The 25,535-nt window shown below is 44.2% G+C and overlaps 1 protein-coding gene across 2 annotated transcripts in view; it reads left to right on the top strand.

Moving 5' to 3' along the window:
• Nucleotides 1–20,107, top strand: part of PRPF18 (pre-mRNA processing factor 18) — a 28,877-nt gene extending 8,770 nt beyond the window's left edge. For both annotated transcript variants that reach the window (XM_074942610.1, XM_074942609.1), the window contains 6 exons: nucleotides 3,866–4,012; nucleotides 6,627–6,695; nucleotides 8,203–8,343; nucleotides 9,023–9,094; nucleotides 11,071–11,226; nucleotides 15,194–20,107. In XM_074942610.1, coding sequence (XP_074798711.1) covers nucleotides 3,866–4,012; nucleotides 6,627–6,695; nucleotides 8,203–8,343; nucleotides 9,023–9,094; nucleotides 11,071–11,226; nucleotides 15,194–15,274 — 666 coding nt within the window. In that variant the 3' untranslated portion in view covers nucleotides 15,275–20,107. The remainder of the gene's footprint in view (nucleotides 1–3,865; nucleotides 4,013–6,626; nucleotides 6,696–8,202; nucleotides 8,344–9,022; nucleotides 9,095–11,070; nucleotides 11,227–15,193) is intronic.
• Nucleotides 20,108–25,535: the final 5,428 nt, after the last annotated feature.

The following is a 25,535-nucleotide window of genomic DNA, read 5'->3' as shown; positions in this document are numbered from 1 at the left end:
TGTTTTAGAGCCTGTCTACTTGGGAGTGTGTCAGTGTACACTGCAGAACTTTTAGTGCATGATAGCAAGGTGCACACATTGAGTTAGTGTGTGGCAGGTTTGTGCACTATAGATTCACATCCCAGCTTGCAGCACACTAACTCACCATGAAGACAAGCCCTGAATATTTCCCAGTGTACCGTGTTGGTATCTGCAACACAACTAGAAAGAGTGAGCTGGATTCTGTTCTCTCTCATTCATCATCAGCTTTGTTTAGTTAGGTGTCACTGGTTTGAAAACCCTCTCAAGCCTGTCTCAGGTCTCCATCAGGCTGCTAAACAGGGGTCTGCTCAGTCAATCTGGAACCCGCTGGTTTTGTGCAGTACCCATGTCTGTCTTTTCCTTTCTAAAGGCTTGAAGCAGGATAAACCAGACAAATGTTTGAAAGAAGTCTTGCTGACAAAGGTCTCATCCCACTGAAGTCAATGACAATGCTGCCATTGCCGTTAATGGAAGCAGGACTGGCTATAAGACAGTAAATAAAATTCCTTCAGGAATTTTTGAACACGTTTCAAGCCCGTGTAGTTGTTTAGCTCCACTTCAATAGGGTTAAAAGTAGGCTGATGATTAATTGCAGTTAACTCATGCGATTAACTCAAAAAAATTAATCGCGATTAATCGCACTGTTAAACAATAGAATGCCAATTGAAATGTATTAAATATTTTTGGATGTTTTTCTACATTTTCAATATATTGATTTTAATTACAACACAGAATACCAAGTGCACAGTGCTCACTTTATATATTTTGATTACAAATATTTGCACTGTAAAAATGATAAACAAAAGAAATAGTATTTTTCAATTCATCTCATACAAATTCTGTAGTGCAATCTCTATCATGAAAGTGCAACTTACAAATGTAGGTTTTTTTTGTTACATAACTGCACTCAAAAGTAAAACAATGTAAAACTTTAAGAACGTACAAGTCCACTCAGTCCTACTTCTTGTTCAGCCAATCGCTAAGAGAAACAAGTTTGTTTACACTTACAAATGCTGCCCACTTCTTAATTACAATGTCACCTGAAAGTGAGAACAGGCATTCACATGGCACTGTTGTAGCTAGTGTCGCAAGATATTTACATGCCAGATGCGCTAAAGATTCATATGCCTCTTCATACCTCGACCATTGTTCCAGAGGACATGCTTCCATGCTGATGACACTCGTTAAAAAAAGAATGCGTTAATTAAATTTGTTTTAATTAAATTAAATTAAAACTGAACTCCTTGGGGGAGAATTGTATGTCCCCTGCTGCTTTACCCGCATTCTGCCATATATTTCATGTTATTGCAGTCTCGGATGATGACCCAGCACATGTTGTTCATTTTAAGAACACTTTCGCTGCAAATTTGACAAAATGGAAAGAAGATACCAGTGTGAAATTTCTCGAGATAGCTACAGCACTCAACCCAAGATTTAAGAATCTGAAGTGCCTTCCAAAATCTGAGAGGGACGAGGTGTGGAGTATACTTTCAGAAGTCTTAAAAGAGCAACACGCTGATGCAGAAACTACAGAACCCAAACCACCAAAAAAGAAAATCAACCTTCTGCTGGTGGCATCTGACTCAGATGATGAAAATGAACGTGCGTTGGTCCAGACTGCTTTGGATCGTTATCGAGCAGAACTCGTCAGAAGCATGGACGCATGTCCTCTGGAATGGTAGATGAAGCATCTAGGGACATATGAATCTTCAGTGCATCTGGCATGTAAGTAACTTGCAACGCTGGCTACAACAGTGCCACGCGAATGCCTGTTCTCACTTTCAGGTGACATTGTAAATAAGAAGCAGACAGCATTATCCTCTGCAAATGTAAACAAACTTGTTTGTCTGAGCGATTGGCTGAACAAAAAGTAGGACTGATTGGACTTGTAGGCTCTAAAGTTTTACATTGTTTTATTTTTGAATGAAGGTTTTTTTGTACATAATTCTACATTTGTAAATTCAACTTACTCTGAAATTTATCATGAAACAGCCGTGTTAGTCTGTATTTGCAAAAAGAAAAGGAGTACTTGTGGCACCTTAGAGACTAACCAATTTATTTGAGCATAAGCTTTCGTGAGCTACAGCTCACTTCATCGGATGCATACTGTGCAAAGTGTAAGAAGATCTTTTTATACACACAAAGCATGAAAAAATACCTCTCCCCACCCCACTCTCCTGCCGGTAACAGCTTATCTAAAGTGATTACTCTCCTTACAATGTGTATGATAATCAAGTTGGGCCATTTCCAGCACAAATCCAGGTTCATGCTTTGTGTGTATAAAAAGATCTTCTACACTTTCCACAGTATGCATCCGATGAAGTGAGCTGTAGCTCACGAAAGCTTATGCTCAAATAAATTGGTTAGTCTCTAAGGTGCCACAAGTACTCCTTTTCTTTTCATGATAAAGAGATTGCACTACAATACTTGTATTAGGTGAATTGGAAAATACTATTTCTTTTGTTTATTTACAGTGCAAATATTTGTAATAAAAATAAATATAAAGTGAGCACCGTGCACTTGCTATTCTGTGTTGTAATTGAAATCAGTATCTTTGAAAATGTAGAAAACATCCAAAAATATTTAAATAAATGGTATTCTATTATTGTTTAACAGTGTGATTAATCACAATTCATTTTTTTAATTGCGCAATTAATTGCAATTAATGTTTTTAATCGCGTGACAGCCCTAGTTAAAAGCTATTTTGGTTCAAACATCTGAAACTAACAAAAATGGATGATTGAAGCACTCCTGTAGTAAAGAGCAATTGCGGAAAAGATGGAAATAAGTAGATAGCTGTACTCCAAGCTATAGGAGTAAGGGAACTTGTCTCAGGGTAAGGCATAGCCTATTGTATTATTTAAAGACCTGTGCTATTTAGGGGGACGGTGCACAGATGTTTGGAGTCATTGTAAATAAATGTCCGTGTTTGTTCAGGGCAGAGCAGACGGCTGGATGAGGCCCCGCTGACGTATTTTTTGTGTTTGTGAGTTTATTGCTCATGAAAGGTACCATACTGATAACTCTGAAAGCTGAGTCAGTCCTCCTTGTTTTTTTTTTCCTGAAAATATCCGTGTCCGCTGGTTGGTTTTCTTCTTAGTCTGTGATCCTGCGGAGACTTATCTAGGTGGTTAATTTTAAGCATGCAAGTGATCCCACTGAGTGCATCCAGTGGAACTATTCATGTGCTTAAAGTTAAGCCGTTTAATAAGTGGCTTGGCAGAATTTGATTTTAATTGATAACTGTCAGTAAATGTTGATTTCAGCTGACACTGAAATCGATAGGGGGAAAAAATATCCATCAGTAACAGCTGACATGTCTGCAGGGATCTGGTGCCATCAGCCGTTTGGCCATGAAGGGAACCCTCTGCAACTCTGCTGTCACAACCTTGTTCGCTCAGTCACCAGCCAGGAGTCTGGGAGCCATCCCCAGGCAGGAGCTGTTCAGCAGCAGTGTGACTTCTCCTGCAGCTGGGGGGTCATCATTCTCTTTACAGTTCTGGCCAGGGATCTCTGCTCCACTGGCCTGGGACAACCTCTGCTTCCCTCCCACCCTGGTGTCTTGGAGCCCCCGGCAGCCCTGTTCTCAGCACTGCCCTAACCTCAATCCCAGTCCTACCCCCCACAACTGTAAATGTAAAAATAGTTAATAATAGAAAAAGATCTTAAAATAAAAAATTAAAATAACCAAAATTAGAAAAAAATAAAAATTGAATTCTGCCAAGCCTATATTTGTCTCTGCAGGATTTGGCCCTTAATGAACAAATGTGATAAGCTTCCTTTGATTATCAAAAATAAAATAAGATCGTGATTATCTAGTAACTATTTCTTCTCCCTTTCCTAGGGCTTGAGAAATGACCTGAAAGCAGCTTTAGATAAGATTGACCAGCAGTATCTGAATGAAATTGTAGGTGGTCAGGAACCAGGAGAAGAAGACACCCAGAATGATCTGAAAGTCCATGAAGAAAATACTACTATTGAAGAATTGGAGGTATGCAGTGAGGGGGTTTTAACTCTGTTTTTCAATACAGTTCTATGTCCTTGTACTGTTATAGAGAAATTTAAGGGCTGGTTTTAAACACAGGTGCTTCCCTAGGGCACCAACATCAAAGGGTACCTTTCTCTTCCACCAAGAATCACATTAATACTCAGATTACTCCTTGTCCCAAAGGACAAGTCACCTACCCCAGTCAGTTGCACATTGGATCTCACAAAAAAGACAATGCTTTTAGCCAATCCTATCATAAACTATCTAAAGATTTATTAAATAGGAAAAAGAAACGAGAGTTATCTACAAGATTAAAGCAGATAAACATATATACACAAATGAGTTACAATCTTAAATTTCAAAAGGTAATAGAAGCTTCTGTAATAAGCAAGCTGGGGATCCCTTGCTTATGCTTAGAAAACCTTGCCTCTGAGTCCAAACAGCATAGAGATACAGTTCCTTCTTGTTAGGGGTGTAAAGCCCCTTCCTCACTGGAAACTCAGCTGACAGGAGGAATTCACTTGGTTGGCTCATCTTCACAGGCTGGGGAAGGGCAAAACAACAAACATTTTTTGGTCTCTTTAATGTTCCATGATAGTCTGGTGTTGATGGACCTTCCCTCTGGGTCAGGACATAACTTTTATTGGAGACCAGCACTTCACGTAGGTGAATGACTCTCTCCTGTCCCTTACACAGTCAGAGGCTTACAATACAAATGCTCAAATATTGCCTTACAATATGGGATATAGATGTTACAAGTGAGATTAGTGCAGGCAGCAAGCAACTCACAAGCATTCAATAAAGTCTGTACACATACTTATAATCGTAATACCTATTTTAACAAAACTAGCACACAGGTGAGCCAGACTGACTCCAGCTATGTATTTGTCTTTCAATTGAGTGTAGCCGTAGCCTAAGGGCTGGTCTGTGCTACAGGAGGGAATCGATCTAAGTTACGCAACTTCAGCTACGTGAATAACGTAGCTGAAGTTGACGTACTTAGATTTACTTATTGTGGTGTCTTCATTGCGGCGTGTTGACGGGAGACGCTCTCCCGTCGATTCCCCTTGCATTTCTCCTTGAGGTGGAGTACCGGAGTTGACGCTAGAGCGATCGGTGGTTGATTTATCGCGTCTATACTAGACACGATAAATCAACCCCTGCTGGATCGATCGCTGCCTGTCGATCTGGCCAGTAGTGTAGACTTATTCCCTTAATTGTCAAACTGTTTTCAGAAGTTAATCCTTTTAACATCTCTTGAAACGTCTATTAAAGAGAAATACCCTGATTTATAACTTGGAGCTCATTCATCGATTGCAAGGCCAGAAGGGGCCATTGTGACCTCCTGTATAACGCAGGTCAGAGAAGTTCCCCAGAATGATTCCTAGAGCAAATCTTTAGAAAAGTATCCAATCTTGATTTAAAAATTGTCAGTGATGAGGAGAATCCACCACAACCCATAATAAGTTGTTCCAATGGTTAATTACTCTCACTGTTAAAAATGTACGCCTGATTTCAAGTCTGAATTTGGCTAACTTCAATTTACAGCCATTAGATCACGGTACACCTTTCTCTGCTAGATTGAAGAGTCCATTATTAAATATTTGTTCCCCATGTAGATATTTATAGACTGTGAGCAAGTCACCCGTTAACCTTCCCTTTGTTAAGCGAAATAGATTGAGCTTCTTGAGGCATGTTTTCCAAATGTTATGTTAAGATAATTTTGCAAGGCGTACAGTTACTGGCCTAAACGCTCGTGTAACTAGTTTTTTCTCTTTCCAATAGGAGTTCTAATAATCACTAATTATGATGGAGGAGATGGGGCTAATGTTTTAAAACTTTAATTGTTTAACTTTGTCAAATATGACCTTTTGGGTCTGTATTTGTACCAGCTTGGTCTGGGCTAAGAAGTGAATATTTTTGGAAAGTTTTTATATTTGTTTGGCCATTTTAGCAGTATCTGAACACACATCCACAGTTTTATGCCTTTAAACTGAGTTGAGGTTGAACAATAAAATGTTGTTTAAAGGGACATGACAGGTTAGGTTCTAAATTTGGGTTTTGTTTTAAAAATTTTAGGAAATGGATGAAAATTAAATTCATGAAATTAAAAATATATATACCCGGGAAAGGGTCTTTTTAAGAATTTCTGTGAAAGTGAAGTTGACTATTAAAATTAAAAACAAAATGAAAAACTGACCCTGTTAAGAGAAATTTAAAGTAAACAGAAGCTAAATAGTATAAACAGTGGAATAACTTCGAGGTGATTGTAAATTCCCATTGAAATCCATTTGAGCTATGGGTGCTGAACGTCTTTGCAAATCAGGCCAATTATTAATAGTCAAGGGATGCTTTTAGATTAAAAATCATGATTTAGGTTTCTGAAATGTAAAACTGGTTCTTCATCACTCGATATCATTCATAGTTTCATGGATGTTGATGACATGTGCTGGATTATTGTCACTCTGTTCCCAAAATGTTTGAGACTACTGGCTGTAAAAATTGCGTTTCTAAACACTGGTGATGCACCTGACAACTTTCCTTTTTTGACAAATATGTATCACAGAAGGATGAGGAATTGCTTTGTCTCCTCCTCCCCCCCCCCCCCCCCCTTCAGGCTTTGGGAGAATCCTTAGGACAAGGTGATGATCACAAAGACATGGACATCATAACCAAATTTTTGAAGGTAAAGAACTTTAACTTGGTTAATTAGTTATATTTGAGCCGTAGCAAAGATTCAAATGTGGCTGAATATACTCAGGATAGAAATACCAGTTGTGGTTATTCTGCATGTCAGTTTTTATTTCCACACTTAGGGTGGGATTCTCAAAAGTGCTCAGTGCCCGGGAGCTCTCATTATTTCCAGCAGGAGCTGGTGGGTGCTTAGCACTTCTGAAGAATAGGTCCTTATTTTCTAGTCTTTATTAACATGGTTTTGGTTATGCCTTGTTCTGTGACAATGAATTCAGTAGCAATTGTTCTTAAATTCAGAGAGATTAAGCAGGATTATGGTCACTATGTACTAATATGGTGCATACAAAAAACTCCATTTTTTAAAAAGAAAAGGAGTGCATATTGGAGAAAATGAAATTCCATCTGTTTTCACCAGATTTAGTAAGGGAATTAAAGAGAATTCCACTGGCCTCACTGAAGAAACTCATGTTTAGGCAACTAGGGTAAAGTAAACTGCTTTCCTGGCTAGAAACCCACCTGGTGATTCAGTCATATATCTTGGTCCTCAGGTAACTAATTAGAGTATCAAAAGTCCCATGACCTTTGAGCTGTAACTAGTCGTGTGAGTTGGTATATTGAGTGTTTTTTGATGGTAACCAGACGTAAGAATTTTAAGATAAGCCTGGCTCTCTCCGACAGTTCAGGTATTAAAGTGAGGGCAAGTTGGATGTGTTGGCTGAGCTTTTGAGGCCCTACGTTCAATTTGATGGTGTTTTTATGTTTGTCTGGAATGCATTAATGCTGCATCTGATCATCTTTAAAATTTCAGGGAATGCTGTTTGCAGGTGTAGGGGGAAATGAGGGCACACGGAGCTCCTACCATGGGGGGAAAGGGTGGAACTGGGTTGGGGGCGCACAGAACCACTGGTGATGGGGAGATGAAAGGGTGGCACACAGCTTCTGGCATTGGAAGAGATTTCGAGGAGTCCCAGAAATGGAGGCGGATAAGAGGGTGGCACACAGGGAGGTGTGTGTGTGTGTGTGTGTGTGTGGTTGAGGGAAATAGGCAGATGCAGGGAGCCCCTGGTGTGTCAGTGAGTTTGACCTGCACAAGCTATGAAGTGTGGTGCCCCTAGTCATGTATTTGGCTTCACATATAATGTGTTAAACATTCTGTGGGCCGTGGTCTGAAGGGAGTGCTGGGCGCGTGTCCATTCCAAGTGAGCCTGAGGCTGTTGGCATCTCGCACCTACATCTCTACTTTCAATTTATAGTCCAACTTGCCTCCATCACTGATGTCCACCTCAGCATCTCCCTAGTTTCCTTCTTCCTCTCCTCTTTGTACCTTCGTACCTGCCACCTCTTATGGCATGTCCGGTTCCTTGCCTCTTTTCATTCAAGTCCCTCCTGAAACCCTGCTTTTTTTAGTTTTGACATTTATGCTGTACTTTTATGCAGACATTTTACTGGTGTAGCCACTAGGTGGCACCGTGGCATAAATTTACTCCTTCCTTTTCCAGTTTCTTCTGGGTGTCTGGGCGAAGGAGTTGAATGCCAGAGAGGATTACGTGAAACGCGGTGTGCAGGGGAAACTGAACAGCGCCACACAAAAGCAGACAGAATCCTATCTGAGACCTCTCTTCAGAAAACTGCGGAAAAGGGTGAGGGATCTTCAAAATGACAGGGTCCAGCCGGACTTCTCTTCACCTCTGCTTCCTAACTGTGTAGTGCTTCTTATTGATTGTCTCCATTGTACAGATGGGGAAGTGGAGTCAGAGAGGCTAAGTGACTTGCTCAAGGTCATTCAGTGACTCAGTTGGGAACAGAACCCCAGTCTCTGACTCGCACTCCTGTTTAACCACTGAATCCTAGTGCCTGCCTAAAATAGATGCCTTCCTAAATGTCATAACGTGTATCAGTGATCCAATGGGTTGCTTATGTTTTATTCACAACTCTGGCACAAGTTACATAACCTGTGTGTGCCTCAGTTACTTCATTTGTACCGGTGGTTTTCAAACATTTTAGGCTGCGTACCCCTTTCCAAATAATGCATGCCGCATATCCCTGTCTGAGATAGGGTCACAATATACCTACGATTAGATTGCCAAGTGTTACTAAACAAAGTGCGTTGTCCGCCAATACAGGATTTTCCTTGTGTGCTCCCTGACGAGAACTCGCATACCCCACTTTGAAAACCCCTGATTTATACAATGGAGATATTTATTCTCTTTAAAGTGCTTAAGATTTGTGGCCGCAAAGCTCTGTGTAAGTGCAAAATACTGTCACTTTCAAAAGCTATGTATTGCTCAGAAATAAAACTAATGTTTTTTCCTCTTTCAGACTCTCCCTGCAGACATCAAAGAATCAATAACAGATATTATTAAATTCATGTTGCAAAGGGAATACGTGAAGGTATGCTTACTTATAAGCTTCTAAAGTGTTCAAGCCATGTAGTATTAATTAGATGATATACTGTGAATGTTTCATTTTGGCTTCTCAGAGGCGTGTCGTTAGAGAGAACACATGTTCAAACAAAACTGACATCAGCCTCTGCTGGTTAGGCACCAGGTAAAGGGATGTGGGGAATTCACTGATTGTATAGTTCCTGGAACTGAATGGCAAGTTTCCAGGTTCTGGTATGGTATTTAATTCTCAGGCAAAGAGAGCAGCTTGGAAGTGTCTTGGATACATCTCCTGCTTTATGGTCAAACCCTGCTTGATTTACAATCTGAGAGACTGTTGAAGTCAGTGCAGTTGCAAGTCCAGGCAGAATCTTGCTGTAAATGATTATATTAACTTGCAGAGGAAACTTGAATGGAAATTTCAACATTATCTCTCAATTAATACCACATTATGTGTTTGACTGCTGTATGTAAAATATCAAACACACATAAGACCTTGTCCCTCCCTACATCCTGTATTGGACGTACCCACATCAATAGTCCTGTATAAGCTTAAAAAGGGGGTGATGTTGAGGGTAAATTATTAAAAAGTTTAGTGGACACAGTGTGCTTAAAGGAGGAGTGAGAGGTTTGGCATACAAGAACAATCAAAGTGTTACATTTTACTTTGAGCGTTCTGTAGCCACCTCCAGAAATGAAACTGGAATGCCAGTGGTAGTTCTATACTAGCTTGTGTGGGTGGCAGGAGAAATGGAGCCTTGTAATTCCCCTCACTTTCCCAGCAGTATGATAAGACTTGTGAGGATTTGGGGTAATCTGCCTAATAAACAAGCCTGGTTTTGTCTCTGACTTTTCTTAAAATTTGCTGGCCTAGGACAAGTTTAATTCAAATCACTTTAAGGCCAAAGTGTATTTTTCAATTATGCTTTGTGTAGTCTAAAAGATCCCCTTCCAACTCATTGCCAAGGAGAGCAATAGGGCTGTGGTATATTATGTTGGTGGATCAGCTGTGCCTATCTGTTTCACAGGTGCTTGATTTTATACTCATTAAGTCAACTGAACTGGGCACTTTGAGTTCACACTTGGAAGCTTTTGTGAGGCTTGGAACTTTTAAAAACACATTGTCTCCTTCTTTATTTCCCCATCTCAATTCCTAGCAAGAGTTGTCCTTTGTCATGGTCTGCTGTCTTGGATACTCTTTGGTTTGTACAGAATGGTGTACACTATGCATGCTATGTATTTAATTACATCCAAATATATTAAAAGGTAGCAAAATCAAGCACTTGAAAATAGGGAAATGCCAGAATTAAGGCAAACCATTAACCTCTGCATCACATACCATGCTGTGTCAAAGCAGGAACAGATGCCAGTTCTCCAGAGTGGCGTTCAACTTCCTTAACCAGGAAGCCATCCTTTCTCTTCCTACAATCCCCTGTCTCATTTGCTGCACATCTTCCAGCTTCCTCCTACAAACAGCATCCTTCACTACACAACCCTGACTCATGCTAGCCTGTGCACTGCATGAGGCAGGAGTCCTGTGGAAAATATAGTATGCGATCATGTAATTCTGGCATTTCCCAACTTTTGATTGTTACAATTGCAAAATTAAGCATTCTTTGAACATTTTGTAGACTATTTCCTAATTTAAAAAAAGCCCTCAAAAAACAAATTTCATCATGTCGAACCATACTGACCCCCCCAGCATGAGCTGGATATAGATCTTTTGATCTACAACGCAGACCTCTGTTACTCTGCTAATTGAGTAACTGGTAGCAGTAGTAGGCTGCTATCCTCTGGACCAGTCACTAGAGCCGGGGATAAGACTCAAACTTTGCCAGGGGGTTTCACAGCTAGTTGCTGACTGCTGGGGAATGTAGATTTCCAGGTTCTGCAGGCCAGGGCTGTATGGATTCTAGACCCTGAGCTTTTAGCCTGTCTGTGTCTCTCTCTGCTTTTCTAAGTATTTATAAACTTTTTTTTTTCCAGGCTAATGATGCCTACCTTCAAATGGCCATTGGAAATGCTCCCTGGCCTATTGGTGTCACTATGGTTGGCATCCATGCCCGAACTGGCCGGGAAAAGATTTTCTCTAAGCATGTGGCCCATGTTTTGAATGATGAGACTCAGAGGAAATATATTCAGGTAAGGGCTTAAGGAGTGTTAGACTCTGGATTCCAGAGGCTTCACATTAAAAGTTAGGAAGACCTTTGAATAGTGCAAATTTTATAAGCACAAATGATATGGCAAAAATAAAAGGTGGTAGGTACGGGCTGTTGCCTTTTGGCTCTGACCGAATGCAGTATCCGTTTAATAACCAAGGTATCCTGGACCCGTTGGGGCTCTCCTGCTATGGTTTAGGGATGGAGTCTAATAAGTCTTTTTTTCCATCACCTATCATGATTCTACATTACGGCTGAAATAGCTATAAACCCATGCTTCAGTCTCCTGGGCTCCATCATTTTCTAACCTGTAGCATTAACATCACATATTGTGTGGAGTTTATGATACTGTTGCTGAATTGACTGAACAATGAAACAAGTTTCCAACTTGGTCTTGTATTTCTGCAGCCAGACAGACATGGTGGTTCTCTTAGTGTAACTCTCCTTAAAGCTGGAGGGGAGGGATAGGATACAGAAGGACCTAGACAAATTGGAGGATTGGGCCAGAAGAAATCTGATGAGGTTCAATAAGGATAAGTGCAGGGTCCTACACTTAGGATGGAAGAATCCAATGCACCGCTACAGACTAGGGACCGAATGGCTAGGCAGCAGTTCTGCGGAAAAGGACCTAGGGGTGACAGTGGACGAGAAGCTGGATATGAGTCAGCAGTGTGCCCTTGTTGCCAAGAAGGCCAATGGCATTTTGGGATGTATAAGTAGGGGCATAGTGAGCAGATCGAGGGACGTGATCGTTCCCCTCTTTTCGACACTGGTGAGGCCTCATCTGGAGTACTGTGTCCAGTTTTGGGCCCCCCACTACAAGAAGGATGTGGATAAATTGGAGAGAGTCCAGCGAAGGGCAACAAAAATGATTAGGGGTCTAGAGCACATGACTTACGAGGAGAGGCTGAGGGAGCTGGGATTGTTTAGTCTGCAGAAGAGAAGAATGAGGGGGGATTTGATAGCTGCTTTCAACTACCTGAAACGGGGTTCCAAAGAGGATGGCTCTAGACTGTTCTCAATGGTAGCAGATGACAGAACGAGGAGTAATGGTCTCAAGTTGCAATGGGGGAGGTTTAGATTGGATATTAGGAAAAACTTTTTCACTAAGAGGGTGGTGAAACACTGGAATGCGTTACCTAGGGAGGTGGTAGAATCTCCTTCCTTAGAGGTTTTTAAGGTCAGGCTTGACAAAGCCCTGGCTGGGATGATTTAACTGGGAATTGGTCCTGCTTCGAGCAGGGGGTTGGACTAGATGACCTTCTGGGGTCCCTTCCAACCCTGATATTCTATGATTCTATGATTCTAAAATGGGTACAACATTCCAGGTTCAGATAGAGCCCCCTGTTAAATTACATCCTGAACTGAAAAACTGATTCCTTTAAGAATTGGTGTACGAGCTTTTCTGATGATGTATGGTAGGGTCCCTCAGCAGAGGGGAGCAGGTGGGTCTGAGAGGATTACCCCTCTCCTTATCCCATATAAATACATGTTTGGCTGTAGCAGCAGCAGCTCTCAAGTAAAGCCCTCCCACCTTCTCTATGGGACCTGCAGAAATAGTTCCATGGGGCAAGGAACTTCCCTACTAGCCAGTGGCCTCTACCCGCTGGGCCCTTTTGAGCGGTCCTTCCTGCTGCAATACCAAGACTCCCATGGCTTCCAGCTCCTGCTATGAACCATGATGCCATCTCTGCTGTCACGTTACCCTGGGGGAAAAGGAGAGTATCTTTTATTTTGCTGATCATCTGAGGAAATATCTTCCTCACATTGCCCCTCGTTTCGGACGTTCACAGAAGCCAGTGGTGGCCCTGTAACTAGGGGATGTCACTTAAAGGAAAAGGAAGTGTCACTCAGATTGCTTTTGGGGCCCCTGACTGAGACATGTTTGAAGCTGTGTATTTTCTGAAATACCTCAAGTTAAGCTTCAGCATCTTCATGCCGTTCTCTCTGAAAATACTGTACTTTAGGCACTTAAGTCAGAGGAGGGTTTCAGCCCTGGGGGCTAAAAACTGAGCTCTAATGGGGGCTTTAATATAAATTTTCATCTGTAGCCTTGGGAAGTCCCTCCATTTATGTTCCTTCTTCTCTAACATGGGGAGTGTGTGCTTTGTCTTCACTACAAACACACATAATAGTCTTTAGTAGATACGGTTTGTATTTGGGTTATGCAGGATCTTTGCTGCTCAGCCCAACGGTGTCAGGTGCACTTTGATTTGTTTGCTAGAAGTCCAGGGTTACAGCATCCAAAGCAAAGGGTGATCATTTAGGGCTTCTGATTTTTGGTTTTAACCGATAAACACCAGTAAAATGCCCCTGCTTTAAAATAGAATAAAATAAATGGTGTTTAACCATAAGCACTGAGAAAACACCAGAAATGGTTACTTGTCTCTAAGCCCTTGTCTATATGGAGCAGCAATGTGTCCTACGGGGGCATGGCTTTTAAAGCGCTTTAACATATTGCACGTTAATTGGACCATGCAGACCGTGCTGGTGCTCAGTAAAGGTTTCCTAGTGCGCTTTAACCTAGTGCTGTTTGAAGCTGTACTACATTAAAGTGCAGTGGTTCTCAACCAGCAGTCCAGGGCCCCTTGGGGGCCCATGAGCAGGTTTCAGGGGGCCACTAAGCAGGGCCAGTGTTAGACTCACTGGACCCCACGGTAGAAAGCCGCAGCCCCCCGGGCATGGGGCTGAAGCCCAGGGCCCTGAGCCCTGCCACCCTGAAGCCTGAGCAGTGTAGCTTCATCGGGGGGCCTTGTGGCCTGGGGCCCCAGGCAATTGCCCTGCTTGCTACCCTGCCTTTTATATGCAGAAACCCAGTTACTGTGACACAGGTGGGCCGTGGAGTTTTTATATCATGTTGGGGAGGCCTCAGAAAGAAAAAGGTAGAGATCCCCTGCACTAGGGAACATTACATAGAGTTTCCTCATTATAGTATTTACTACTTCAATGAGCGATGTATATAATACACATTACAGTCTCTAAAAAGAGAGCCCAGAAACATTTCTGGACACCTACATAAAACTCAAAAATTGCTTCCTCCCCCCCCCCCCCCCCCAAATTAATGAACCCTGAAAACCAGAAACCCTTGTGATAATGGACAGCGCCAGGTAAGAATGTCACTTACCACAGAAAGGCCAAAGCTCCTGCAGTGCCAGGGCTAGACCTTCTGCCAAGTCACGCCTCCTGTCAGCTACAGGTCACGTTCCAATCTAAAGCCGCAGGGGTTGCAGAATTCATGGCAAGCATGTGTCACACCTGCCAGCTAGTGGTACCTTGCCATTGCAGCCTAGCACACCACAGCCGAAGCTGGGGTCACTTTATTCTTCACTCCGTGTGCTGTTTATGTGTCTTTTTTTTTTTTTTTTTTAAAGAGTCCGAATGATACTGTCAGATAGCTTAGGCAGTAGTAGTGTACCCAGGATAAGAGAGAGACAAGGTGGGTGAGGTAATATCTTGTATTGGACCAACTTCTGTTGGTGAGAGAGAGAAGCTGTCGAGCTTACACAGAGCTCTTCTTCAGTCTTTTAATTTTAAACCTGAGTATAGTATAAGAAGCAAAAAGTACAAATGGTGAAAGTATTTATCACAGTTAACCTGATAGTGCCAGTTTCCTCTCTTGGAGGAGGTAACCAGTTTCCTAAGGTCTAAACAGCTAGTGACAGTTAGTGATACGTGTTGTCCCATGAATCTGTTTGAACGACGGACTAAATTAATAGATTATGCCCCACTATTCCCTCTGCTGTTTGGAGCATTCAGCAAATCCTTTCCTTGCAATTACCCTGTCCAAGAGACGTGTGTCTTCTGGAAGATGCCTAACTTTTTGAAAAACCTGGTCACACTCGTGTGGGTTGCTTCTGTGCCCGAAACTCAAAGTTGACCAGGAAATAGTTAAGTTGGTTTGATTGCTGCTGGTTTATTACAGACCTCTCCTTGTTTTCTTGACTTTCTAGGGGTTGAAGAGGCTCATGACCATTTGCCAGAAACACTTCCCAACAGACCCATCCAAATGCGTGGAGTACAATGCCTTGTGAGTCTCTCGGCTGCCCAAGGCGTAAATCATTTTCTGCTCTCCAAGACCCAGAGAGAGAGGAGAGAATAGCCCAGACTTCGCTTGAAATCGACTAAAAACTTGGGGTGTGCCTGGAGCAATAGCATAAAGTCAAGGGCTTTGTCTAGAGCTTGATTTCTAGAAACCACCTCTATGTTTCTTTTAAGCTCTGTGTACATTACACTCAACCGATCCTGAACCCATTTGGGATTTTGGGGGGAGGGGGCGGTGTCTTTATTTTAATTATTCTGGAAATCATAGGGGCCGAACATTATTTCTTTTCCCACAGCTCAGAAGCTTAGGTCGTGGTCATCTGTTGCTTTTATTGGACTCTTTCCCATTGAGGTTGGCATGGGCAGATGATTAGAAGGAAACAGTTGAAACTGAATTCTAATTATTTCTGTAAATATGAACATTTCAGTGTCTAATCTTTCATGTGGTATTTATCAGAAAAAAGACTCACATATTTCTCAGCTGAAAAGTACAGCCAAACTGGTAAAAGTTTTTGATCTTGAATGGATCTGTTTTTTTTTTTTAGTGGAGCTTTTAATATGAACCTTGTGAGCTTGGAGTAAGGAATCTTTGGGCTCTTTAGGTTTTCAAGTTCTAGTTTACACATCTGGAGAAGATTGCAGCCTGCTGGGCATTGCAGTTAGAATAATTAGTGGTGGAAACAAGACCTCCCATGGCCAGGTATAGTATTTCAAGTAGGCACTGACCCTTGCTATCATGCACCCTGAGTAGGGAGGAGTGGGAATGATGCTCCCTCATTTACGTGTACTGCAGAAACAGTGGAATATTGAATGGTTGTTGAAGTTGTAGCAATAGTGATTCCTGTGTGCTCAGCAGTCACGCTGTTCTTCCAATATGCCTTGGCCTGTCCTGGAGAGACATTTCCAGGGTTTGGAGGGTCGCTCACTTTTCTTGCTTATTTAAATCTTTGACCTCTCTGCAGAGGATGCTAATTACTGCCAGTGATGGGAGTGGTTTTTGTGGTAATGGACATTGTCCCAGTAGGAACTGGAGTTAGATCACTCACACGCAACACAGGCCACCAGAAGGCCCTGACATGGTGACAACTTTTAGTCGCAGCTGACCTGGGCTGGGTTCAAACTGTTGTTAGCAATGAGAGAGGCTTTCTCTCCCAATACCAGTCCCATCAGCCATCAGATCTTCTGAACAGTGACACTTTTATGATGTGGACTTGTATGTGCTCAGACTCCATAGTGATAATCTGAATCATTCACAATCCATCCCTTACAAACCCTTGAAGTACCGCCGAGTTTCATTTAGCAGGTTGGTGCTTATTTGAGTCCTGATCCTAACTGTGAAGGGGGCAAGGGAAATGTGTTATTAGAAGACAGTTGTTTCCTCCTAATTCATTGTGCTGTGGGGCGCTGATCCTTTGTGTCTAGTTCTGCTTTTGGAAAACTTAGCAGAGTCTCTGGAGGAATCTCCTGGTCCTGCTGGAGTCTCTGGAGTTTTAAGTGCATCTTTGGTCAGAGTAATTCTTCAGTCTGAAGTATGGCAACCCAAGAGAAAACACAGAGAGCTGGTCTCTAAGGTGCCACAAGTACTCCTTTTCTTTTTACAGAGAGCTTCATGGGTTTAGAAGCAATAAAAGCAAGAGCCAGTGAAAAGAGCTTAGGGAAAGGGCTTTAGAGAACAGACTGGGTTTTGTGGCGAGGAGTTGGGCAGTTGTCAAGAGAGCACACTAGGAAGCCTGGTTAATAACCGAGCCTGATGGGTTTTGTACACACACACACACACCCCGCCCCTGGAGAGGGTTTAGTGCAACAGGAAATATTTATAACACCACAACTTTATCCTCCCAGATGGTTTGTTGATCTGTTCCTACCTCTTTAGCTTGACCTTAGTTTTGAACCCTCTAAATAATTTAGGCACATTACAGGCCCTGATTGAAAAGAACTGTACTTTGCCTGGAAAGGTACAGTAAGTAAATAGCCCTGGAATGATTTAAGGCAGAATGATGATATTTGCGTTAGTGGGAACCAGATTCCCTTGGGGATTTATAACACCATTAGCTAACTCTCCTGTCCCATTCAGGAACAACCAGGATTGTTTTAATGTTGCAGCGGCTAATAGTTTAAATGGGGATGTTCCTCCTGGAGGGACCTGGGTTTTGTATGTGAATGTTGCTTTAATCTAATCAGATTTCAGCAGGAATGTAATTTAAGCAATGTCTCCTTGCTCACAGCCCCAAAAATACGGCCCTCCCAGTCAAACGGATCCCAAGACAGAATAACTTGAGTCCCTTGCAGTTTATGGAATGGCACCGTATTGAGAACCTAGACACTGAAAAATACTTTCTCAAGGCATTTTTATGTAAGAGCTTCCAGCTGTCCCGAGTGTGTGAGCCAGCTTCAGTCCCTGGAGTGTCACTATGGGAACGCTGTTATGGCAACAGCTTTTATCACAGATTTGAGGCTCCTCGCATCTGGACTGGCCCAAATCACAGCTTCCAGACGGTGTTGAAATAGTTAACAGTATCTCTCTGAAAAATCCAGGGTAAATAGTTTTAGAGGGTGGATGTAGCCAACAAGAATCAGCAGCTGTTAAGCTGTTCTACAGGTTGGAAGGACACAGGATGTTCAGAGTTAGAGGTCTGGGGTTTTCCTCTGGATTTCACCAGATGCCTGTATATTTTTAAGATCTTTTTGACCGTTTTTGCATTAGCAGGAAACTGTCTTACTCAGAGCAGGCCTTGATCCTGTAGCCTTAGAGTAGAAAGATGGTCTTGTAGCAAAAGCTCTAGACTGGAGCTCAGATCTGGGTTCAATTCCTGACTCTGCTACCAGGCGTCTTGTGTGACTTTGGGCAGATCACTTAATCTCTGTGCCTCAGTTCCTCATCTACTGTTGGTCAGTCCTGCCTCTTGATTTTAGGAACGGCAGTGACACTCTCACTGTGTTTGTCCAGTGCCTAGCACACTGGGATTCTCATTTTGTTTGAGGCTTCCAGGCACTACCATAATGTATATAAAGTGTAGCCCTTACTCATACACAAGAAACCTGGGTATGAATGCTCCCACTTAAGACAACCTGTTAATCATGGGAGTGAGGGTTGCAGGATGGGGCCTTTAATGTAGCCAGGGTATTTTCGTACCAATGACTGTGGTCTCTAGGAGCAGGAGGGCTAATGACGAGTCGAGATTCATAACACCAACAGCAAACCTCCACCAGGCCATAGGTGACTTTCCCTCTCCATTGGTTTCTCTCTGCGGACAGAGATGTAGGCAGTGCTTTTGGGTGGTAAGAGAAATAACCGTAAGGGCTTAGGGGCAGGGGCATCTGTTCCTGGGTTTGGACAGCCACCAGCACAGCAGCAGGTCATGCATCTCTGCCTCAGTTTTCACTCGGCTCTGAAGAGGCCTCGTGCCAGTTGGGTAATTCATGCCTCTGTTTTCCTACTGGTAGCTTGACTCTCCGAGTCCAAGTGCAGAACTGTCCTTCAACCCTTCCTGGCCTCAGTAGTATTTCTGACATAGAATTGCTTATTAATCCTTCATCCCATCCTGGCTACAGCTGTCACCTCTGAGCGGCTTCCTTCTCAGGTCCTTGTCTGTCTTGGCTGTCTCTAAGCCTCCTCCCCAACCCCTTATTCTCCATGGCCTTGAGCACCTTTCCCTTCCCTGAAGCTTTCCTGCCTCTTTACAGGCTCTTTTTCATAGCCCCTCCTGGCTTGCTTCCCCTGCTCTCTGGGGCAGAACCCCTCTCTGAATCTTGCCTTGTCCTTAGTCTCGCTAGGCTTAGTGAGATTCTAGCCTTATATTGTCCCAGCCTCCAGTCACATGGTTCAGATTATACCTTCCATCAGCTCACAGGGCCACATCCCAGAGAATGCCTGAACCTGAACTGGAGCCAAGCGTCCCTTAAAGGACCAGAGCACATCCTGTTACAGCCCCCAGTTCTGAATGGGACCTCTTCCTGCTACCAGAATACAAACTATACATGAATGGTTAATTGATATTCAGAGATGAAAATCTAATCAGTCCAAATCTAAGGGTAGTTTACTAAAACCAACAGAATGCAGTCCTGCCAACCCCAAGTGTTCAAATATTGTGAGCTAGGCTCTAAAAAATAATGAGATTTTCAAAAATAATAAATTGTGGGTCTTTTACATTCTTTTGAGTCTTAAGGATTCAGATTTTCAAGCTTTTCCCTGCAGCCATGAGGCTAGAAACTTTTTTTTTTAAACGAACGCTGAGCAGCTCACATAGTCACTTACCACCAGGAGCTGGGGCTCAAGAAAAAATACCAAATAGCGTGATAAAAATGGTGAGAGCTGGCAGTACTTCAATATGCGTCTCACTTTTTCATACTTTGGCTACTGTCTAAAGTAAGTTGGGAAAAGTTTGCTCTGTTTAACTCTTCCTACTTCCTGTTAAGACTAAGCACCATCTTTGGAATCATTCTTCCTGCTCCAAGAACATGACCTAATATAATTCAACCTTGTGTGCATAGACCAGGGGCGGGAAAACTACGGCCTACGGGCCGCATCCAGCCCGTCAGGGCTTTCAATCCAGCCCCATGGCGCAGCGGAGATAAGGCAGGCTCCTTGCCTGCCCTGGACCCGTGCTGCTCCCGGAAGCGGCCGGCACCACGTCCCTGCGGTCCGTGTGGGGGCAGGGCAGGGGAAAGGGCTCTGTGCACTGCCCTTACCTACAGGGACCGCCCGCCGCAGCTCCCATTGGCCAGGAGCAGGGAACCATAGCCAATGGGAGCTTCGGGGAAGGTACCCGCAGGCAAGGGCAGCGTGCGGCAGAGCCGCCTGCCCCCCCCCACCCCCAGGAGCCACTGCCAGACAAGCTGGCCGCTTCCAGGAGCAGCACGGGGCCAGGACAGGCAGGGAGCCTGCCTTAGACCCGCTGCGCACTGCTGCCACCCTGGCGCCGCTTGAGGTAAGTGGCACTGGGCTGGAGCCCGCACCCCGAACCGCTCCTGCACCCCGCACCCAACCCCCTTTCCTGAGTCCCCTAACCCTCTGCCCTGACCCCCCTCCTGCTCTCTGCACCTCAACCCCCTGCCCCAGTCCTACAGTGATGGCCCTGCAAACAATTTGCCCACTCAGATGTGTACCTTGGGCCAAAAAGTTTGCCCACCCCTGGCATAGACTCTCTCCTATTTTAGTAATGCACAGTAATTGTGCTCCTTCATGTCTATGACATATGTTGTGCAAGAATGATCATACCGGTCCCTTTTGTCCTCAACAAGGTATGACATTTACTGATATAAATGTATTATATAACAAGGGCGTGTGCATCAATTATGTAGGAAAAATAAACCAAAATGTCATTTTGCTGCAGCCCCCAAAGCAAGCAGGCTGTAAATTGGCAATGAACTGATGGAGGGTAAATGGAGCATTTTATGCCACCACCAGAATAACCCCCCTCCACCCCCCACCCCCATTTGTGTACATAGCTAAGGAGTGGCTTCCTGAGCCTAATCTGCTGCCTTTATTGAGGGTGATCATGGTGGGCTGTTCCCCTCCCTCTCTCAAGTTACTGTTCCTCTAGCTACAGTCGGAGGCTGGAAGTTGAAGGACAAGCTAGGCAGGTTTATTTTCAGGGTGCATGGGTCACTGTTGGTTTTTGACTGTAGTGAGACGATTGCTGTAGTAAGAGGAGGCCCTGAAACATAAATTCTTGTATCAGAGGCCCAGTCTGAGGCCTGAAGCCTGAACCAAAGTAAAGCCTGAACCAAAGCACTTCCAGGCAGTGTTAAGGAAATCTGGGCTGTGAGCCAGAGGCAGGTCCCACTCTCAGACGGTGGCAAGAAAAGGTTGTTAGAAGCACACGCGCACACACACATACGTGCTAATGAGAGGAACTTGTGCCAAGACGGTGGCAAGACACTCCACAGACATAAGAAGGAACAGGCAGGTGCATCTTAAAGACAGGGTCAAAAGGAGAACATGATGGATAGATTCGTTTGAACTATGATGAGTAATCTGTCCTGCAACGGTATAAAAGCAGGTCCGGGAGCGCATATCTTTGTCCAGCCTGGGGGGCAGTGGAGTGTCCTGCCACTGACTAAGCTGTGTCCATTGCCAGAGAGCGCAAATTCGTAGTATGCCCTGTAGAGTCTATAGGGAACTATTCCTGTGCTTCGTTTGACAATAAACCTGGCTCGGGTTCCTTCGTACCTTACTAGAGTCTGTGGTTTTGGGGGGTTCTCTCGGGGTCTGCTGTGTTAGCTATCTGCGCAGAGCTGGGGCAGCACACAGAGGGAACACGCACGCAGCTGACTGTTATCATCATCGAACCAGAGTGGAGCACCTCGCTGGTAGCTACCGACAACAATTGCCCTGGACAACACTAGACACGTGGCTGACTTGTGCTATAAGGTACTTTATGTGGTGCCCATTGCCACGATATCTGAGGGTACCGCTTCACTGTGTTTTAAACCCTACAGCAACGAGGCTCAGAGCCCAGGTGCTAAAACCAGCTGTGTAGACGCACAGGCACTGAAACCCACCCCACTTGCCAGGCTTCAGTGCCTGAGCCCAAAAGCCTCCGCAACTATTTTTAGCACCGTCGTGCAACCCCAGCTCCAGAGACTGTGTAGACCTGGTCTCCAAGCTGCTGTTGTGGGTTTTTAAAATGCAGTGTAGACATAGGCTGAGTGACACTGGGTTTAGTGCATTTAGCTCGCACCGTGCTCACATTCCCAACCTGCAGAGCAGGGAAGTGGTGTACAGAAGGGGAGCTGAGGCCCAGTGAGACGAAGGGACTCGCCTGAGGTCACACAGGAACGTTGTCATGGAGCAGGGACTTGAACCCAGGTGTCCTAGCGCCAGGGCTAGTGCTGTAATCTAGGCCTACTTGATGGTGTTGCTGCACGACAGGCTAACCTTGGTGTTTTTGTGTGCCACACCAAAAGGGCAGCTTTTAAAGAACACTCTTAGCCTAAAGGCATTGAAGTAGCATCCAGAGGCCCTGGCTAGCAGAAGAAATCCCATTGTGCCCATTGCTATTGTACAGACACAAAGGTAGTCCGGTCACCCTCCTGAGAGCCTTAGAGTGTGAAGAAATGAGGTGCTTTGTTTTTAATGCTATTGAAAAACCTATTTAAAGTTATTCCAATTTTAGACCTACGCTGCTAGATGGATGTTTAAGAGGGTAAAGTAATACGCCAAAGAGCACACCATATTCAGGCTCTTGGAGGGCTAGAGCTGCACCCCCAGAAAACCCACTGCCTGGGGGGGGGTAGCAGAAGACTTTGCCACATGCTGTTTGGCCAGCCCCTAACTTAGGGCTCTTGTTGCCGTAGCCTCTGCCCAGTAAGGAGCACCTCACCAGTATCTGCAGTCGGAGCCAGCTTGTGTGCTGTCATAAATATAAAGGGAAAGGTAACCACCTTTCTGTATACAGTGCTATGAAATCCCTCCTGGCCAGAGGCAACATCCTGTTACCTGTAAAGAGTTAAGAAGCTCAGCTAACCTGGCTGGCACCTGACCCAAAGGACCAATAAGGGGACAAGATACTTTCAAATCTTGGGGGGGGGGGAGGGGGGAGGCTTTTGTTTGTGCTCTTTGTTTACCTGGTTGTTCTCTCTTGGGCCTGAGCGAGGCCAGACAGCAATCCATCTTCTCCAACCCATCCTAATCCAAGTCTCCAATATTGCAACCAATATAGGTAAGCCAGGTAAAGCGGATTAGTTTATCTTTTGTTTTATGTGAATTTTCCCTGTGTTAAGAGGGAGGTTTATTCTTGTTTTCTGTAACTTTAAGGTTTTGCCCAGAGGGGGATCCTCTGTGTTTTGAATCTGAATCCCCTGTAAAGTATTTTCCATCCTGATTTTACAGAAATAATTTTTACTTTTCTTTTTTTTTTTTTAATAAAATCCTTCTTTTAAGAACCTGACTGATTTTTCCATTGTTCCAAGATCCAGGGGTTTGGGTCTTTGATGATTTTGTAACCAATTGGTTAGGATATTATTCACAAGCCTCCCCAGGAAAGGGGGTGTAGGGCTTGGGGGGATATTTTGGGGGAAGATGTCTCCAAGTGGGCTCTTTCCCTGTTGTTTGTTTAAAACGCTTGGTGGTGGCAGCAGCATACTGTTCAAGGACAAGGCAAAGTTTGTACCTTGGGGAAGTTGTTACCCTAAGCTGGTAAGAGTAAGCTTAGGGGGGTCTTTAATGCAGGTCCTCACATCTGTACCCTAGAGTTCAGAGAGGGGAAGGAACCCTGACATGTGCTGAGCTAGTTTAACGCAAATGACTTGACCGCTGGCTCAGTTTTCCTATCTGCAAACTGGGCTAATAAAACTTTCCTACCCTGGCTGAAAGCTGTTATTGGTGCTAAGTAGTATGGCTACAAAGATGCTTATTTCAAATCTGGCTATAAAAAGCCTTCTGACCCAGCCCCCTGGGTGAAGGGTAAAGTCATACAGATTACTACTCAGTAGGGCCAGCATAGTGCTGTTCCACGTAGCTGGCACTGGCTACAGTTTCTGCTGGCCAGTGGCTGAGCTGTGGCAAACAAGAAACTTGTGTCTGACCCAAGAGCTTGCACTCTGTAGTCAGCGTGGCTACAAGACACAGTGTCACTTTGGACTAAAACCCTGTGGTGTACAGGCTGTGTAAACAGCACCCGGGCTTTCTAGGAGTGTCTGTTGGGGACATGGCACCTATTGCCCGGGAGGCTATTTCTGGTGTACGGAGAGGTGTGAATAAATTCTTGGCGTGGGTGAAGGAGACAAAAGGAACCATTAGGGAAGACGCCCTTATCGGAGCTCAGAGAGGAGGAGTCTTGGTACTAGAGGAAGGCAGAGTGGGAGGTTGCAATGGCTACTGATTCGTAGTTGTATTTGGCCTCCAGGGTGTTAGTGGGCAGCTTTCTTTAAGCCAGCCCTATCCCAAGTGCTGGTCTGGACTTTCAGGCTGTGAGCAGAGCTGTGTTTTCCGCATCACAGAAACACCTAATGATTGTAAATGTGGCAGACTCTTCCGCAGCGCTCCTGGTGGTTCTTTGCCACATTGCGGTGGGAGGCACTAGGTGCCGGTAGTACGGCTTCTTTATTGGCGCCTTAATGGCACGCGTGATGTTGTTCCCGGTGTAGCAGGTGTTTGCAGGGGTGGTTTGGGTGGCCATACGATTTCCATAAGGAGAGCAACTGCAAGGTCCTGGCCCAGAGGACACCCATAAATCTGAGACAGGTACTGCTACTCCTGGGTGTTTTATTTAATATTTATACAGGGCCATGGGTCTGAGGGGCACTTCACAGAAATGCACAGAGACAAGGTCTCTGCCTAGAGGATTTTGCAATCATGTTAGATCTTGTCTGGGAGCTGGTGAAAATTTCTGGTACGTGTAGTGGTTGCTTGCCAATTTCCCACACAGTGCAGAGCCGGACAACCCCTAAACTGGGCCTAAGCCCCTCTGCAAAGAGTGTCCCATCCCCCCCATCAAGGGGGAAATCTGCCTGTGAAAGGTTCTAAGTTGCAGTGACTCAGTAGAACTCCCCTCCACCCCCAGGCGTAGGCAGTGGGGGGATGTTTCTTTCAGGGACAATGCGTTTAATCTCAAATCAGCGTATGTTAACGTGGGCATAAAAGGGTAACAGAAAACTCTAGCAAGCTGGCATTCAGTCCAGACCCTCTGACCTTGGGAGAGGAGCCTCCCCCAGGCCGTCTCCTCTGACTCCCAAGCACCCAATTCATAGTCCTCCCCAAGAGTACCTGAAGGGAGGGAAACAGCTGAAGTTAACCCCTTCTTCTCTGGGAACCTGATAATGCCCTTGCACCACGTTAGAAGCCCCATTGGTTTGATTATTTTTATGCATTAAGAATGGAATATTGTTGTCACCAGGTCCTAGGTACTGTCATTAAAATGAGCAACATAATTTCCCACCACCCAAGATAGCCCCAGAGCGACACTTACGTTGTCCTTCCTTTTACAACAACAGGTTGCAGATATTGGGCAAAACTACAAACTGAGTTTTCCAAGCACTTTCCCACTAAAGGTCTCAAGGTGGGCACATAAAATCACAGGTTACTTTCGAATCTCTCGGCTGCAGTGTCTACAGGCTTCTGCTATGGCTGTAGCCAGACAATGAACGTACCCAGAGAGGAGAGCGTTGTTCAGCCTCGTTTAATATCTCAAAGAGCCGCTGCAACGTTTCATTTTGAAAATGCTTTAATAAGGAAGTGTTGACAACACTGTTCTGCAAAATGTAAAGGTAACTATACAAATTCTTAATACAAAAAGAATAAATTAAAAG

Source organism: Natator depressus, chromosome 1, assembly GCF_965152275.1.
Source record: "Natator depressus isolate rNatDep1 chromosome 1, rNatDep2.hap1, whole genome shotgun sequence".
NCBI classification, from domain to species: Eukaryota; Metazoa; Chordata; order Testudines; family Cheloniidae; genus Natator; species Natator depressus.
The sequence above is the reverse complement of the archived record's forward strand: the minus strand, read 5'-3'. Positions and strand labels throughout refer to the sequence as shown.